This window comes from Odontomachus brunneus, unplaced genomic scaffold, assembly GCF_010583005.1.
Source record: "Odontomachus brunneus isolate Ranch 3 - 2012 unplaced genomic scaffold, Obru_v1 Obru_scaffold_125, whole genome shotgun sequence".
In the NCBI taxonomy this organism is placed as follows: Eukaryota; Metazoa; Arthropoda; class Insecta; order Hymenoptera; family Formicidae; genus Odontomachus; species Odontomachus brunneus.
The window spans coordinates 753577-771205 of NW_022639575.1; the positions used below are offsets into that span (position 1 = coordinate 753577).

Below are 17629 nucleotides of genomic sequence, written 5' to 3' on the forward strand. Positions count from 1 at the left end.
CTCTCTCTCTCTCTCTCTCTCTCTCTCTCTCTCTCTCTCTCTCTCTCTCTCTCTCTCTCTCTCTCTCTCTCTCTCTCTCTCTCTCTCTCCGTCTCCTCGGGCGCTCTCTGTGATCGCGGTGAGAGAGGGACCCCGTTCCGTACGAGAGCTCCTTCTCACCGCTCTTTGAACAATATTCCGCCTAACAGCGCGCACTCGATGCGCCGAGAACGCTCTCGCGTTGTATATGTGGGTGTATATATGTATGTACTTTTGCGACGTACAAACCGTGCACGAGAAGATGCGCGTCCTCGCAGAAATGCGCCCCTCTAATTGCGCGACGTCTTCCTCTACCTTCACTGATTTTTCTATTAGCACGGTGAACACCGGCGACTCTTCGCGTTCGACGCAACGGTTAATGGATATGTAGGGTGTCTGATAGCTTGTGTACAGGTAGGTTTAAACTGGATGAGAAAATCCTCTACCACTTTGTAAACTGCCACGGTAATTATCGAGATTTTAGCGAAAGAGAAAATTGATTAATCAATGCGCACGATGAAGTGAGACGAGCTTTGCAGGTGACCTGAAGTGATACGTTTTGGACTTGTTTCTTGATCTATGCAAAGGTAAATATAGACACTCAGCCGAAAATCTTGTGCGTAACATAAAACTGTGGTGCTCGCAACGGTATTCCGCTCTTCACTGTCGTGCGATTTTTGCCGTTGCTAGGAAACAGTCAGTAGATCCAAGACATGTTTCTTCAGACTGTATACAAAGCTCGTCCCACTGTATCGCACACTTTGTCTGACCAATTTTCTTTGATTCAGATCTCAAGAATTATCCTGATTGCTCGTAACTTGGTAGAGGATTCTTCATTCAGTTTAACGAGTCCTACCTGCACACGAGCGTCCACTTAAATTCAGTTACTCTGTATACCTAGATTACAGTGAACTTCCCATTATTACTTTAGCTTTCTTTCAGATTATACCCATTAAAAACATAAAACTTTGCATTACAAATTCAAACCAAGATTTTTCATTGATTTTTGACATAGAATAATATCCACTTTAACGTGAACATTTTCACGTCTATCGGAAGTGCGGTAATTTCCCCTTTCCAGTGATTTTTGTTTCAAGTCGTTACGACGTCTACAAATGGAATTATTGACGTTTTTATTGATCCGCGCGCACAATCGGCCGAAAAAACCTCTTTCGTTGTGGGGTAAGTCGCGACACGTGAATAAAAATAATGGCCGCGTTCCGCGGGCTATTTCGAGAAGCGATATCTCGCGCGTAAGCGGCGACGGTCTTCTTCCACTCCGCGGTCCAAGTCCGCAAGAATGGCGTTGGGGCATATGACGCAAAGTCGCCTGCAGCCATTTATTGAGAGAGAGAGAGAGAGAGAGGGGGGGGCCTAAGTCCGCTTCGATCGAGTCTCGCGATTGACTGTTGCGGCGCTTAGTCTCACAGTCGTCAACTTCATAAGACTTTGAAGATTCCTTCAACTTGTGAAACTAGTCTTTCTACGCGTGTTATTTCTGCATAAAATATTATGTTTCTATCTACCAACACATATTATTTTAAAGTACAACGATAGCGCGCTGGTTTCAATAAGAATTCTTCAGAAATTAAGGTAAACCCTGTAGGTCTTATGAAGTTGACTGTTCTGAGACTAAACGCCGCGGCAGTCACTCGCGCCTCTCGCTATCTTCAGGCAAGCATCGTCCATGTGCATGCTGCGACCACGCAATTATTTACCTTTAGAGACAAGATAATAGTGTGTCGGCGCGACAGCAAGAAATTTCATTCTAGCTAGCTAATATATCGCTTTTATTCAATCATGATAGTGAATATTAATAGAAATTTTAAGAGGCTCAAAAATTTACTTTGTTATTGCCAAATCAGTTTCTTCTATTTCTTAACTGTAATATTATTCCGATTTTAATGAAACTCGGGGAAAAGTGTTTATGTCCTAAGAAGATTATTTCATAATTTTGCAGTATTTTCCTTAAGATATAAAAAAAAGTATATGAGCAACATACCTCTGAGGTATATAGCCCCGGTCTTCCCTATATGAAATGCCAATATTTGCCAGAATAAACGTATGTATGCAAAGACATGAGAGTAATAATTTTAATGTGCGACTATCAGCAATAGATGAATATTTCATAAATGTTTTCAGCATGATATATTTAATTCTCATTTAGTTCACTCGTGAGTCCAGGTTATATTTGTTTATTGAAATATGATTCTCAATTCTGACTGTCATTACATATGTATAAGAGTTATTTGTATTATGTGAGTTATTTGTATTATGTGAGTTGTTTGTATTATGTTATAAATATTTTATGAAATGTTTATCTATTATTAGTTGTACAGCAAAATTGTTACTTTTGTCCTCACACGCAGGTAGGTGTATTTTCCGCAAACTTTGACATTTCGTATACACGTTGAAGACTGCAGATACCAGATAGTATTGTGCGTTACTCAAGACAAAAATTTAAGGCATTCTTGAAGTTACAAGTCAGTCATTCTGCTGAAGGTTTCTTCTCTAAGAGTTTCTACTAAGGCATTCTTTTCTGAGAGTTAAGAGCCACCTTTTATAAAGGAGAAGTGAGTGAGTGAGAGAGAAGCTGCAACGTGTCTCGTCATTTCAGTCTTAGAGCTTCTCTTTCATCTCTATTAGAGTTTCTCTCGCTCCTATTCGCTTCTTCCTTATTAATGGTGAGCAGGATTCAACAGTCCACAGTCCGGAATCATCACACGCGGTATCCTAACTCTCATTTGAGGAACTCCAGGAGCTAACGCTGAGCCGAAGAGTGACGTCGATGCTGCGACTTCAAACGGCAATAACTGGATTGCGAGTTGACGTAGCTATGTGAAACAATAAGCAATCTCTTGCATCTATGCCGTTCTTTTATTAACCATTTGGAAGAATCGAATGTCGTGATTGATTGAAGCACGGCAAACATCACAGCTCTTTCTTTCGAGCAACGCTCTTTCATTCGCGAGAGTTGTTCAGATTCCTTTTTCCGTCTCATCCATTGTGACAATGACGAGATTAATATTGTTACTATAGACCGAAGTAAAGGAATAATTAACGAGTAAAGGAATAATTAATTTAACTAGCGACCGTTATCGTCAAGTGTAAAAGCGGAATCGTTGAAAAATTAAAAAAATAAATTTTTCATTGAATTCGAGAGGATAACACGTTTCTTTCTCGCAAAGTGGAGGTCGAAATGGCGACTGAGCTGACCTCTCATTTCTTATCATTTATGCGCAGGAAGTCGCAAATCACGGCGCGTTTTTGGTCCGCGGTAATTGTCTTCTCAAAGTGCACGCGCTTGTATGTAATAGAATATATTGTTCCGTAATAGAATATACAGGAGGAGATAGATACACAAATTACGAGATCAATTCCACAGGAATGATAGGAAATTCTTTATACGAACGCGATGCTCGCGGGAATAGAAGAAGTAATCGCAAGAGAAGGGGGAGTTTAATCTTGCTCTTTGTTGGTCGATGATCCGAGCGAAATTTCAGGATGAACCTCACAGCGACGTCCTTCTGCTTGCCGTCCAGCCGTCGTCTTCTCTGTCTTTGATCTCGCATTCCGTCTCGATGTGGCCGCCCCGAGTCCTCAGTGGTTTTCCTTACGAGTTATGAATTATCTTTCGCGCATCTCTCCGCTGAGCGCGCCACGTCGCTGCTGTCGTCGTCAAAGCTCACCTGTGCAGATTCAATGAGACGCGTCGCCGACCGCCGGCTGCATAATGTAACTCGTAATTCGTGAATAAATGCAGTGACGATGCGGTGGCCGCGATAAATATTTCGTTAAGCGGTGGCTGACGCAGGCGACGCTCCTTTGAACGTCCTCGACGAGAGAAGTGACCATAACTGCATAACAGATCATGCGAGATGAGGCGAGAAAATCGCGAAGCGACGAATTCGCACGTTGCAGTTTCGGCGAGAGAATAATTGCATCGCTCTCACGAGTCGATTATTACACGGAGACTGTGGTTGCTATATCCACATGTTCTATGGTTAAAGGAAAAAGTGACTTCAAGCGAAATAGATATGGCATTAAAAGTTGCATTAAAAGTGTTATTATGTGCCTATCTATACAGTTTTCATAGCCATAGTTCTTATGATATAAATAATGTTTAGTTAGGCAAGATTACGATAACTTTGGTGACACAATTTAATCAACATATGTTCCAGATCATCATTATGAGTAATATTCAAAAGGTTTTAGCCGTCGCTAATTATTTATTAAAGAGTTATACATATAAACAAAAAATTTTATAAATAAGATTTAGTTTCCTGACACCGTGTGCATTTAAGAAAAATCATCTTGCATACATGGACGAGAACTAATATTTCGTTATGGCAAGTGATATTAGTGTTTCCTCTCTAGTGTATCATTCTTAGCGCGATGGCTGTTCCGCTCGCTTAGTCCTTAGAATTTTTCCTCGCGGCAATTAACGGGCACGGCTGGATTAACAGTCCCAAGGAAAAAGAACCGAAAGTAAAAGAAGAAGCAGTTCACGAAGGGTGATTCGTGAAGGAGGTGAATGGTCGTGGATTAATTATTAATGTCTTCGTAAGAGAGAGAGAGAGAGTAAGAGAGAAAGAGTGCTCCTTCGCTCGAGCAACCGCAACGTTTTTCCGCGTTTGAGAGACTCCGTTAAGCATTTAGACTTGGACTCGCGTTAAAAGCATCTTACTGCTGCACGCTGCTGATCCGTTTCTTTTGACGCCAGGTCCGAGATTTATCGGCGCGCTCTCTCTAAGGACAGGACGCCGAATGGATTCTGCTGAGGAGGATATCCGCGAGCCTTCCTTGCACTCCTTAAGTAATCGAGAGATGCTCGACGCGATAATTTATTTCAATTCCCCTTCAAAGCTATGGGAAAGGGACGGTAAAATAGGACGAGCGGCGCGCGATTAGCGTTCGCGAAGTAGTAGCAAACTGTCCGGCTTAATCTTATTTCGTAGATTACCGCTTCGCGATGTTCTCGCGCGCTCCGTATCGCGACAACATCGCCCGCCGTACTGCGGGCACCGAAAATGTTCTAATTAACGTTGTCGCGGATCGTCGGATGATTTAGATTTATGATGGCTGCGACATTTGTGGTGATTCCGTCAGCCGTGTTATCACGTGTAAAACGCGAAACGCCGCGCGCCGTGGCGAATAGAGTTTAGAGAAAGAGAGAGAGAGAGAGAGAGAGACTCGTGAAAGAGAGTTATTTTTATCACTCAAATGTGCTCTATTGTGTGCTTGCAGAGGGGTAGCGACGAACTTCTGTCGCAAAGCGGGGCAGTCAGCAATGGTGCTTCAATGAGTCCTCAACCTCATCACGCGGCCGACAACAACAATGACGCCAAGAAGGTGAGTACTTTTAATTGGATAATTTATTGGATTAGACACAGAGAGCGGAACCTGATCAATGAAGTTAGACTGTCAAAGATCAAAGCAATATTTACAGGCCTCTCTTATGGTCTAAACAAAAGAAACTGTCTCGCGTTGTTATCGAAAAATTAATATTTCGTTATTACATGCACTATTTTTACCTTTTTTTAATTTATTATTTATATGCGATAGCGTACATAGAGAGAATTTTGTAGTGAAGAGTATTATTGAATTTTGTGTAACCGTGTAGTAGATCGACATATTCTGCAGTGAGTGACTATCCTCTCATTTCATATGTGCCATCTATATTTCAGTAACTGGAATATGTTGTAGAAAAAATTTGCTCTTAATAGAGCACTAGCTGATAGTCTATTTCCGTACTACTACACCGAGAGAAAAATATCTGAAAAATAGAAAATATTCACTTGGCTTCACTACTAACATATTTATTTATATCAAAGTCGTTTAAATAAAATTAATAATTGCTTTTATCTAAAGTTAAGATTTTCTTAAAAGATTTCACAGAAAAATTTCCTTATGTGAAGAATATTTTAGTACAAGTAAACGCGTGTGTTTAACATTTACCGAATAAATATTTATTTCTTATATATATATTTTTTTTATATATATTTATATTATTTTATATTAAATTAAATTATTATATATAATTAGATATTTTTTCTCTTAGTGTACACTTGAATATTACTTTCTCAGTAATATATTAGTCGCTAAGCACAACAAAATGGCGGCAATTAAATGTTTTGTTTGTAACTACCATACATCTGGTTGATCACATTTTAACCAAATTGTTGTTTTGTTAACCAAATCTTTTTTTTAGCATATTAATATCCAACGAATAAATATTTGTTATTTCTTAGATATTTTTTCTCTCAGTGTAGACAAACAAAATAAAAATTATGGGAGAATCATATGAAGTAGATACGAAAGGAATTTATATGAAAAGAGAAAACTACGATACTCTCTCCGTGCAGATCTCTGAATAATCGCTCAGCGACGCGATTATGTTTTTTTTTATCGCCGCGGAATGTGCATTCGCGGCGTCGTATTTTATGTATTTGCTCCTTCTGCGAGGATTCACTTCGATCTCGGCCGCAGCCGCGGTAATTCACGCGGAGCGGGACGAAACGAAATACAAGGAACGCCGATAGCTTCCTTTCCGGTTCGTCCGTTTCGCCGATGGCGATGGTGCACGGTCCACGCGTTGCTTTTTGGAAAGGGAGTGGCGCGGGGGGGAGGAAGGCTTTTTCTCCCGGGCTACCGCAACCAGAACGTGCAACGAACCATAAATCATCGCATACCGAAGAGAAATTCGTATGCAGTGACCCCGATTGAAATGCGTCCATTGAAATCTGATCGGCCGCTCTCTCGCGTTCCCCGAAGAGAGTTCTTGCGCTCCTTCCGGTTTCGCGAGACCGGCGCGCATCTCGGCCGCCGCGGCTATCCGAAAGGAGCGATTTTCTCGGACGCGCGGCTGGACGCGCGCGCTTCCTCCGCGAGAATTTTCCCGGCGGGATCGTAAATGCGCGGGACGACGCGGCCGACGCGGCGATATCTCTCGCGCGAAGGGCAACTTAATTTTTCACGCGACACCGGTTATTATCTGCCGCGTGTGCCGACGAGCGATGTGACAAATATTAATTAACTTCGCGTGTGTCGCGGGAGAATTGACGGCCGATGGACGAAGAGAAATTATCGCCGTTCTGTAGTGTCTCGCAGGAAAAATTAATTTCCGCCACGATCCTCCCTTCCAGAAAACGAAAATTGCGACGGAGAGAGGGGAAAGGAGAGAGAGAGACAGACAGGAGGGGGGTAGGGAGGCGAGAGAGACAGAAAGGGTGAATAGCCAATCGATAGTCTGACGATTATTAATCGATCTATTTACGCAATCAGCATCCTGCGGAAGTACGAATTATTTCGCGAACGCCATTAAGCGTCCTATTTGTGCCCGGCTGAAATTAATAGTCGACTCATTTGCGAGCTTCGCCGGGCGCGGAATGTAAAAAGCGCCGATGAATATCTCGTATACGAGTCGAGCGCTTGCCGCGCGCGTCGGAGGTGTCCCGATAGGATGCGAATTCGAAAAAGGACGAGACGAAAAGAAGGAAACTGCCCCGCGCGAAGAAGCGATCGCTTTAACATGTCGCGGCGCGCGAATTTTTCGAATTCCCGGCCGGGAGATGAAGAAGTTTGCACTTCTCCGGATGGGTTAAGAAGGGGATAAAAGGTTAACATTTGTTTCCGCGGAGCAGAGCGGAAAAAGCCGACGTAAGATACGGCGTTTTAGCGAGGTAACGTACCTTAATTAATATTTTGCGCGCGCAAGAGACGACAGCCGTTTTACGGGCGCGAGCTCCGACGGGGAGCGGGACGGCCGGCACTTTTCTCGCGCACCTGTTCTCGTCACGTATGCTCGACATCGTCACACGTCGTTTTGACGAGCACGCGAAAAAATGGTGGAATTTCCGGAGACGCGAACGTCGTCGACGACGACGACGACGACGAGGAGGACGAGGACGGCGTGTCTGAAAACCGCACGGCTCGCCAACGTGTCTGGATCACTCGGCGGCGGCACGTGCACCACCGGGTGTACGGAAAGTTCTCGTTCCGCTCTCGCCCGACGTCGTTAATCATTTTCGCTGAAGCTGTGTAACGTGGTGCAGCGAGGCGAGGCGATCGTAAAGCCGGCGCGCCGCGACACGTGGAGCTTTCGCGGCGCTTCCATTTTCCTCGGTATTTTACCGAAATTCCTGTTTAACTGGGCCGACGAATCTGCGTCGTCGGAAGAGAAAGAGAGAGAGAGAAAATGTCAATGCGCGGTGGGTATTTGATTGATAGCTCAGTGGAACGCGTTACGTCGCGCTCGTGTTTTGATCGGAGACGTATATAATAACTCTTCCGCGTTTGCACGTGTTTTTGTAAATTAGAAAAATACCAAGTAATATTTCCTCTTCACGCATAAATTCGCCCGCGTTTACATTCGGCGCGGCGTCGTTCGCAATAAATCGCGACGGATCGGCGCAGCTGGCGGCGCACGAAAGCTAAAACAAGGGGAATAAATTATTAGTTCGAAAGGAAAACAATGAAATACTTACTAAATGTGTCTCATATTCCACACAAGTAATTCCAAGTAATTCCACACGAGAGTCATTGCTTGATACGCCTAAAATGAACGCGCACGGCTTTTTCTTCAAGCTACCAGCGGGTTACGGTCAGCAACGCTGACGTGCAGAGAACGGCGCTTTGAGACGCAAGTCGGGGAAGCGCGGGAAGGGAAAAGGAAATAATCACGGTATGGCCCGATGTCATCTCACGACACGCGTCGCTGGTACCTCGCCGAGAATGCGAGCGCATTACAATGGCGTGCGGAATGTAACACGACGTGCGTTTCTCGGGGACACGACTCGTTTCGACGTTCTCGCGACTCCGCGACGCCACTAGGATATGGAAAGAGTCGAGTGGATTTGGCGACAAAGCCGACCCCTCCGTTCTCGCCTTCCACTTTGAAAACGTACATACGTGCTCTACTTTTCCTTGCTCGACAAAAAAGGAAAAAAAAAGAGGGAGACTCGGAAAATTATTAGCCGGGACACGCGCGAGATCCCCAGCATGTACGCGTTTCGAGTTGCCGGGGGGAGCCCGACATTTATGAAACGCGCGAGATGTAAAACACCGACAGAGAAATATGCAAGGTGAGTCTATAACTATTGCCAGCTTGAATATCTTCGAAGCAAGGAACAAGAAACTGTGATCTTCGGATTTTTGTGGTTATTCTATCGAGAGAGAAAAAAGAACTTCCTATAGTGGTTGCGCTTTCTTTCTGAAAAGAGTAGCTTCGAACATCTTAAGGTCACCTTTGGTTTTTTCTTCCAAGATATTCAATGTGGTTTCTGACTCACCCTGGATATTGTGAAACAGCACGGAATCCCGGCTAGAAATTTATTCCATGGAGTTGATCAGTTTGATTCCAATCAGTTATCTGGTTTATATATAAGGTAGTATCATCACGCGGGTCCTGATAAGGTTATTATGAATATTCATTGACGCTTGATAAGTCACGTAACGCAGCGTGGCAATTGGGATTTTATTAATAATAAGGATTATTAATAACTATTACACTGAGAGAAAAAAATATAAAGTAACGAATATTTATTCGTTGGGTACTAAGAACGTACTTATTTTAATCTAAATTCTTCTATTTTTAAGTAGAATAAACAATTGCCGTCATGAAAAGCGTATTTTCAGTAAATATATATTTTATATCAGTGTAAGTAAATATGTTATTAGCACCCATCGAATAAATAATTTTCATTTCTCTATATTTTTTCTCTCAGTGCAATAATTAGGATCTTAATGATTTACACTCAACGTCACTTTGTACAAATCAGATAAGTGCATTGAGAGAAAAAAAAATGATCAATCTAAATAAAATTATAGTCATTTTTGGCGTAAGTCATATTTTTTTATTGTTCCGCCACAAGAATAGTAGTAGTAATATACATATAAGGTTAGCAATTTTTTAAATAAATTCTAGTATAATTAACATTATATTTTAGAATTTAATTAAAAATGGCTTTTTTGATAGTAAATTATAGCAACTATTTCTCTATATGATTATGGTTGCAAATACCAAACATTTTTTTTCTGCGTGTGATTATGGTTGCAAATACCAAACATTTTTTTCTGCGTGTGAACCTGATCAGAGCTATAGGATGAATTTTTGTGTTTGGTTGAGTGAATTGGTTCAGCGTAGAAAAATCATAATCGACGATGTGACGGGATTTTTTAGAAGAGTAGCGGTTAAATTACGCATAATCCTAATTGAATTACTAGCAATAGTTCAGCGAGCAGTAATGAGTTCAGGGTTATTGCGCGCATAGTTAATCGTACCGTAACCACCGCGAGAAAGGCCTCTCAGAGGCGTTTTCGTGGCCGCGGAGGTAATCGGGATCGCGATATTTGCTGACCACTTCCCTAAACACCGTATAGCTGCAGCGAGCTTTCCTCTCGTCCCTTCTTTCCCTGCCGGCCGCGGAATTGCTCCTGCCAGAGCAATTTCGCGCCGACCCGCGTGCTATATGTGTCCGGACGACTCTGCCATAACACATATGCCCCTTCTCTTGGTTAATATAAATTGGTACTCGGGAAAAAGGTCTGGAGGGTGCGATTTATCAGAACGGGAATCGAACTCATCGCCCCGCCATCGCCGCCGCGAAATCTGTTAAGAGCAAGAAAAGTCGATTCCTCGTCGTCAGTGAAAGAGGAGAGAGGGAGGAAGAAGGGAAGAAGATAGAGGGGCGACGAATCGCGCCGAGAAACGGTGTAGGCAGCGTCTCCTTGCGATTCCGGGGGCTGTGTTTTCATCTTGCTTTTCCCCTCGTAACTCAGCCCGCTCGCCGACGTAGATCATCCGCTCGCTATCATTGCGAGCGTGCGATACAGCAGGTGTTCCTTTCCTTCAACACCTACTCTCCCTTTCTCCTTTGGCATGTCTTTCTTCGTGTCTCTCTCTCTCTCTCTCTCTCTCTCTCTCTCTCTCTCTCTCTCTCTCTCTCGCACTCCTCTCTATCTCTCTTGCCTTTTCATCCTCGGCGATATTCTATTTTTCCACACCGTGGCGTTCCTCAAGCATAGCTACAACGCTCGTCTTCGCGCGCTCGTCTAGGAAGATTTTCGAGGCCTCGTATTACTTCTTTATTACGTCACTCGGCTTCCCTTCCGGCGCTGATACGCCGAGGTGAATGCGGGATAAAAGTCGTCTCCATTTTTGCAAATGCAATTTCCCGAAATTGTGAAACGGCGAAAGGAGGAGTAACGTAATACTGTTTTTGTAAGCTGATCTGCTAATGCCTCTAATTATCCGCGATACATGTTCGCAAAGCTCGTGCAAATTAGTCTGGCTGTGAGAAAAGCGTCGCGCCATAGAATCGCCGTTGCACGGTACTCGGGGTGAAAATCCGCGGGTGCGAAGAGTCGACCTTTTCGTAGCGAGGGAAAAAGGAAGGAGTGTAAGAAAGAGGCAGATAGAAAGAGAGAGGGAGAGAGAGAAGGTGGAAAATTCTCTTTCTCTTGGAGGTTCGCGAGACTCTACGGACGGATGGTGAGGTGAAAGGAGGAGAAGAAAAAGGAAAAGAGTCCTGCCGATGTTCCTAGACGGTCTGAAGAGGTGCGCTGGAGGCTCGTAGAAGCTCCCATTCATTGCGTCTTCCAAGCTGAATAAAGCTTCGACGAAGCAAGAGAGAGAGAGAGAGCGAGAGAGAGAGAGGGAGAGGGAGAAGGTACAACTTTCCGTCTCCACCGCCATATTTCCACTGCCTTGCCTTCGGAGCTTTCCTCTCGATATCAATCGCTCCGGATTCGCTTCCAGATTTGTCCTCCTCTTCAGCAAATCTCCGCTGAACGACTGTCCTTATCCGGTCGGGATATCGTATCAATCGAGGACGAGTCGAGTCCCGGGACGCGACGACCCTCTCACTCTCCCTCTCTCTGTCCCTCTCTTTTTCCCGATCGCGCGACATATTGTAAGCGTCACTGGTCACTTTAGGGATGCTTCAACCCCTACTTCTGATACGTGCGACGTAGCTGTCGCGCGTAGGGTAAAACAAGAGAGAGAAGGGAAAAAAAGAGAAACAGCAAAAGTACGAAGTTCCGCGGAGCTCGTGTTCCTCCTCAGGACGGCGACGCATACCGGGAAGTCGTATAACGCGCGGCATTAACTCTGTAACGTCGCTAAGTGGACGGCGGATCCGCTTTAATCCGGATTTTTAATTTGCCCCGTAAGATCCCGTCTACCGTGAATAATCGCGTTTGGGAAGCGCGGATTAAACGCGGGTATATAAATTGATTAGTTGCACGCTCGGCTTAATGAGGACCGTGTAATTTACATTTCAGCCGTTGTGAATTGCTAATTTTAATAATCGCGGTGGAGCTCGCTGAAACGTAAATACGTCTCTATCAGTGGACCCATTTCCGTTTCGTAAATAACCTCCCATATAGAATTAATATCGCAATTTGTATTTCCATCAGTCCGTAGCCCCATGATATGAAGGCCGTGCTCTGCGATTCTTTCGAAAATTCAGCGTTTAATCTTCCGCCGTTTCGGCGCTGCGCTCCATGAATCATCAATTAGCCCCCCGTAAATCGCGAGCCGCGTCAGCGAGCGGCGGCGGCCCCGAGAAAAATGTTCCGCCCGGCGTGATATCCGTGCCGCGCGCGCCAATAAAAATCGCCTAATAGAAACGCAAAATAGAAACGCGATTCCCGCCGTAATGCGTCCCCGTGTGCCCGAGGCGCGTGAAAAACCTTCGCTCTCGAGAACGGATATCTTCGCGAAATATCTTCACTTTTGTTCGCCCTCTCGTCGCCCTTCGTCGCCTCCATCTCTTCTCTCCCCACCGAGCTGTTAAATTCCTTTCCGCGTCAACTGTTCGTCCCTCCATCGGATATCCTTAAATTTCGTGGGGTGTAGGGGGCAAGAACGCGCCTCAGTGTGTAAGACGCGAGAACGAGCGCGCAAAAACTGCCCCGACGTGTTCGCCACTTCGCTTTATTAGGTCGACAACGGCTCTCCTTTGTCCGCGTTTCTTTCTGACGTATCATTTTCTGCCCCGTTCCGTCCCATTATCCACGAATGCTAGCCGTGTCACCGCTTACCCGCGCGTCCGCGTGGTTATCCCCGGCGTCTGGACGTCGCCAGTAGGACAGAAAGGTTGGCCAGCTTCATTAAGGGTGTTACGACGCGCTCGATTATCGGTTCCTCGCGTCCCTTCCTGCCTCTTCTTGCTTGTCATTTTCGGCGAAACGAAAGTGCGCGATAGTTGTCCGCGTATCGACGTGAAAGCACTCAAGGATGACTGCGATTTTGTTTCTCGAGTTACGACAGCCCGCTCGTTCTCGAGTCGCAATTACGACGTAGTCTTTGCATTTCGATTGCTTAAGTGGATTGTTACCGGCTCTCGCGGAGGCTTCAAAGGTGAAGTGACCTTATTCTTGAAAAATATAGCGTACGATATTTCCATGAAAAGCTATTGTTTATTTTACGTATACTATAGCTTTTCCTCAAAATATTGCGTGTATTTTTCAAGAATGCGGCCCCTGATTTCTCAATCCGAAACACTTTATAAATGCGTGGAAGGATGTGTATATCATTGAAGATTATTTATATGCACATATGAAACAGTATTTTATGAAAAATAACATGAGAACAATGAAGACCTGCTGCATGAAGTGAAAATAGAAACTATTGTTAAGACAAAACTTTTGTTATTCTTACTTAAAATTAAGAAGAAGAAGCAAAACTGCTGTATTCATCAAAGTAGTGCATTTCTTTGGGAAAGTGTTTTCTTTTGTCAGAAAGATTTAAAAAATCCTCCAAATCGGGACAGTTTGGCCGAATTCGATACAAATCGGGTAGCATACGAAAAAATCCGGGAGAAAGGAAAGCTCAAACCGTGCCCGGGACGTCTGGTCACCTTATCAAAGGACGATTTAAGTTAACCACAGATTCGAACCACGCCCACGTCGACTTTGTGATACGGAAAGATTAAAAACCACCTATTCCGCCTTTTTGACGACGTTGCGGTGTAGCCATTTTCCCGATTAGGACCGGCAAAAGGTCACCGTGAACTGCGAATTCCACGAGCGTCGTTTTTGCCGTGCCATCGCCTCCACACTTCCGGGGTGGCAACCTAATTTCAAAGAAAGCACTCCGGAAAGCCGCTTTTGGAGTCCCTTTTCACCGTCGTGCCGGTTTCCCGAACGACCTTAATGTTATATTTGCGACGAGCGACGAAGTGTCGTGTGAAAGCTAACCCCCCGGCATATAATCATATTTTTTAGGACACACAGTGTAGTTTTGTCAAATCCGGGCGACTTTAAATCATTGCAATTTCGTTGAAAATCAATATTCCTCAAATTGCATTTTTCTCCAGAGATATGAAAAACCAGCAGCGCGATAAAATTAAAATCTATAGAGAGACTTGCGTGCGAAAAAGAAACGTTCGATCAGATCACACGAATTCCTGGTGAAATATGAAGGAATCAGAAATTCTGGTTGAAGTTATCGGAATTATATTCGAGTCAACAAGATTTCAGATTAACTTGAACAGTATTCTGATAACGTCAACCGAAATTTTCTGATTTGTTCATGTTTTTCATCAGAAATTTGACTAATTCAACCAAACGTTTTTTTCCGTGCGCTATTTTGAAATTTCCTCGGACTCTTTACGAAAATTGGTGGGCGCTCGAATATTCGTTTCAGATCTCACTGACCCAATATTGTGCGCGGATGGTTCAGGGTCGCGGGCCGAGAGTTTCAACCGAGAGTGAATTCGCGGTGGGGAGAGGAAGAAGTTGGCGTTGTAATTTCCGCAAACTCGCCAAATGCGCCTGCTTCTCAGTTCTCTTTTTCGAGAAATATTATATTCTTCAAGTTCGAGACGATTCTGTCATGAAAGAGGCGCAACAGATAAATCGAAAAAGAAGCGAAATATTTGAGACGATCATCCGCGCACACTTGATCGAGCAGAAGTATCGCTGCCGGTCTGAATCAAAAGTCACTAGCTAACTAATACAAGCTTAAATTTTCCAGCTCGTTACTGTCGTTCGTTATTGTTCACTGAAACGTACGTTTCACTGTACGTTTATTGTTCACTGAAATATAAGATCGGATTTGTGATTTAGCCGTCTGACCATTACACAAATACGATACAGAATGAGTGACGCTGTCAATTCTAAAATACTGATCCACTTACTATATCATCTTACTATATCACTGGCACTTAAAAATTAGCCAAGATTGAGATTACGTTAATTTCACCAAAGTCTCGAGAGAGCAGAATTGAATATTACTGCCTAACAACCACTTATGATTGTTCATCCCTTAATTGTAGTTTCGTTTGTTTCATCAACAACTGACTGATTTATCTAGCCACTAGAAGAGGTGAGCGTTATGTTACCGGCTGATAGCGATGTCAGACACAAATTCACCATCTCGTGCCTGAACACCGACGAGATGTTCAATTTCCACCGGGACGGTTTCGCCGCCGATTCGCGAGGATTTCCACCGACACGTTTGCGGGGAATTTATCAGTCGTATCGTGCGTTCTCGCATTCCCCGCGCCGGAAGAATGTCCACGCGCTCACATGCTTACTTGCAACAACCAATAAGTTGACATTGTCGTGTCCGGGTGGGGCGAAGTATTCGAGATTGCTAGCGGCGCGCACGCGAAGACGCCCTCCCCCTCCTCCCTCCGTCCCCCTGCCGCCCTATTCCCGGTCCCATTCTCTCGGCGAATCCCGGAATTTTATATTAAAAACGTATATACGCGGCGCGCGGGCCAATCACCGACGCGGGACGTCTAAAACCGGACTGCGAACTTCTCGCTGGCGTGTCTGACATATTTCATGGCGGAATGTTTCTCTCCGAATACACCGGAACGTCGAGCACGATTTTCGAATGCCAGACGTCCCTCTCGTGCGGATAATCTCGATTTCTCGATTCAGTATCGTATGACGTCGCGCCGGGGCGAAGTATCGCTGGCACGTATTCGCTTGACCGGCAAATATTTCTTACGGCGATTATTTCGGGCAGCGCGCAACCGAGAACACGAGGGTTTCCGAAACTATTCCGAATCTCTCGCCGCAGTTGAAGGGCGAAACGCGGAATTTTCAGAGAGCGGACTCTTTCGGGATTTTGTCTTGCGCTGAGCGGTGAAAATACTGAGGGTAGAATCCCAACTTTCGATTTCATCATCTCTCTCGTGAGGACGTAGAGCGAATTGAAATGAACAAGAAAGTCCATTACCGATTTGCGGAAATCGCAATAGTGATCGAAATATTAATCGTAGCAGTTTTGCAGTGAGTGATTACGCACAGCATGGTACATTGAGAAAGATTATCCGATAAAAAGTTAACAATATAAGATCAGATGAGATCAGATGTCGTCACTACAGCTCGTCTATCATACCGAGAGCGTCATGATTTACAAATCTTCTTTAATTAATATAGATAGTTATTGCGAATATCGCAAAACAGCATAGAACTTTTGTGTTCATCTCAATTCGCTCATACCCTCACGAGAACTTGTGAAATCGAACTGGAAGAGGTATATAAACGGTCCAACACAGCGAGTTGTACAAGCGAGTATCGGCGGGATGTGAACGCGTGTTTGAACACGAAAGTAGAGAAGTTTAGGCACATTTGTGGAGTTTTATGCAGCGTCGCGTGTAAATAAATAACGCCTCGTCAGGCGAGGGATGTGACACGAACGATGTGACAGGCAGATTTTTGCGATCGTATCTCGCGTCACGCGAAATTCTATGCCCGATGCCCGTCGTCCGTTTAAAGTTCGACGAGACACGACGGGACACCGAAACGCACCGCATTTAGAAACATCAATTAATAGGACTCGCGTCAAATCCAAGCGAATCGAAATAGACGACGGGGAGGACCGTTGAATTGGGTTACAAGCTGATCTCAGTCGCGATACCGCAGTCAGCAAATAGGCGACCCGAAGTGTGCTCCCTTAATACGACGATAAGCGATAGCGTGCCTCAAGAATACGTCGTCGCGTCTATAAATATAAGCGCGAATATGTCTACGAAAAACTGGCGGATCTCTCGCTATTTGCAGATCCGCGAGCGGCCAGACGTACATCTCGCGGCGATACGCGGATTCTTTACATTCCGAATTCCCGTACGTTCCCGATCTCGTCGTCGCCGTGATCTCTCATGAATAATTTTTCCCCTCGATATACACAACTCGCCCCTAATTCCATTCATCGAATAAGCTCCCTTCTCTCGTCGCACAATACAACGCCGCGTCGCGTCCGCTCGCGCGACAGTTGCGCGATCCGCGGGCATTCTGTCATCTCCAGGGGCGAGTCACGACCGGGATAAGCGTCGAATAAAATCTCGAGACCAGTGGCAAAGCGAAGCCAAGGAGCGTAAATAGAAAAGGAGGGGAAAAAAGCGTTCTTTTGTGCGCGGCCGCTCAGCTTCACCAATTTGCTTCGCTCCTTTCCCATCGGCCATCCCGCGCTCACCCACTTCTCTTCCTCTCGCATTCTCCGGCGGATCCTGGCTACCAATATGGATTCGCGGTGCCCTCGACGTATAATCGCGCAGGTGAAACGACAACGGGAGCCGGCAGGCGACGCGACAAGAGAGAGAGAGAGAGAGAGAGAGAGAGAGAGAGAGAGAGAGAGAGAGAGAGAGAGAGA

The 17629-nt window shown here is 44.8% G+C and overlaps 1 protein-coding gene across 11 annotated transcripts in view; it reads left to right on the top strand.

Annotated features, from left to right (window-relative positions):
* LOC116849731 (polypyrimidine tract-binding protein 1) overlaps positions 1–17629 on the top strand; it is a 622962-nt gene that overhangs the window by 443261 nt on the left and 162072 nt on the right. For all 11 annotated transcript variants that reach the window (XM_032827169.1, XM_032827170.1, XM_032827173.1 and 8 more), the window contains one exon: positions 5266–5370. In XM_032827169.1, the coding sequence (XP_032683060.1) occupies positions 5266–5370 (105 nt within the window). The remainder of the gene's footprint in view (positions 1–5265; positions 5371–17629) is intronic.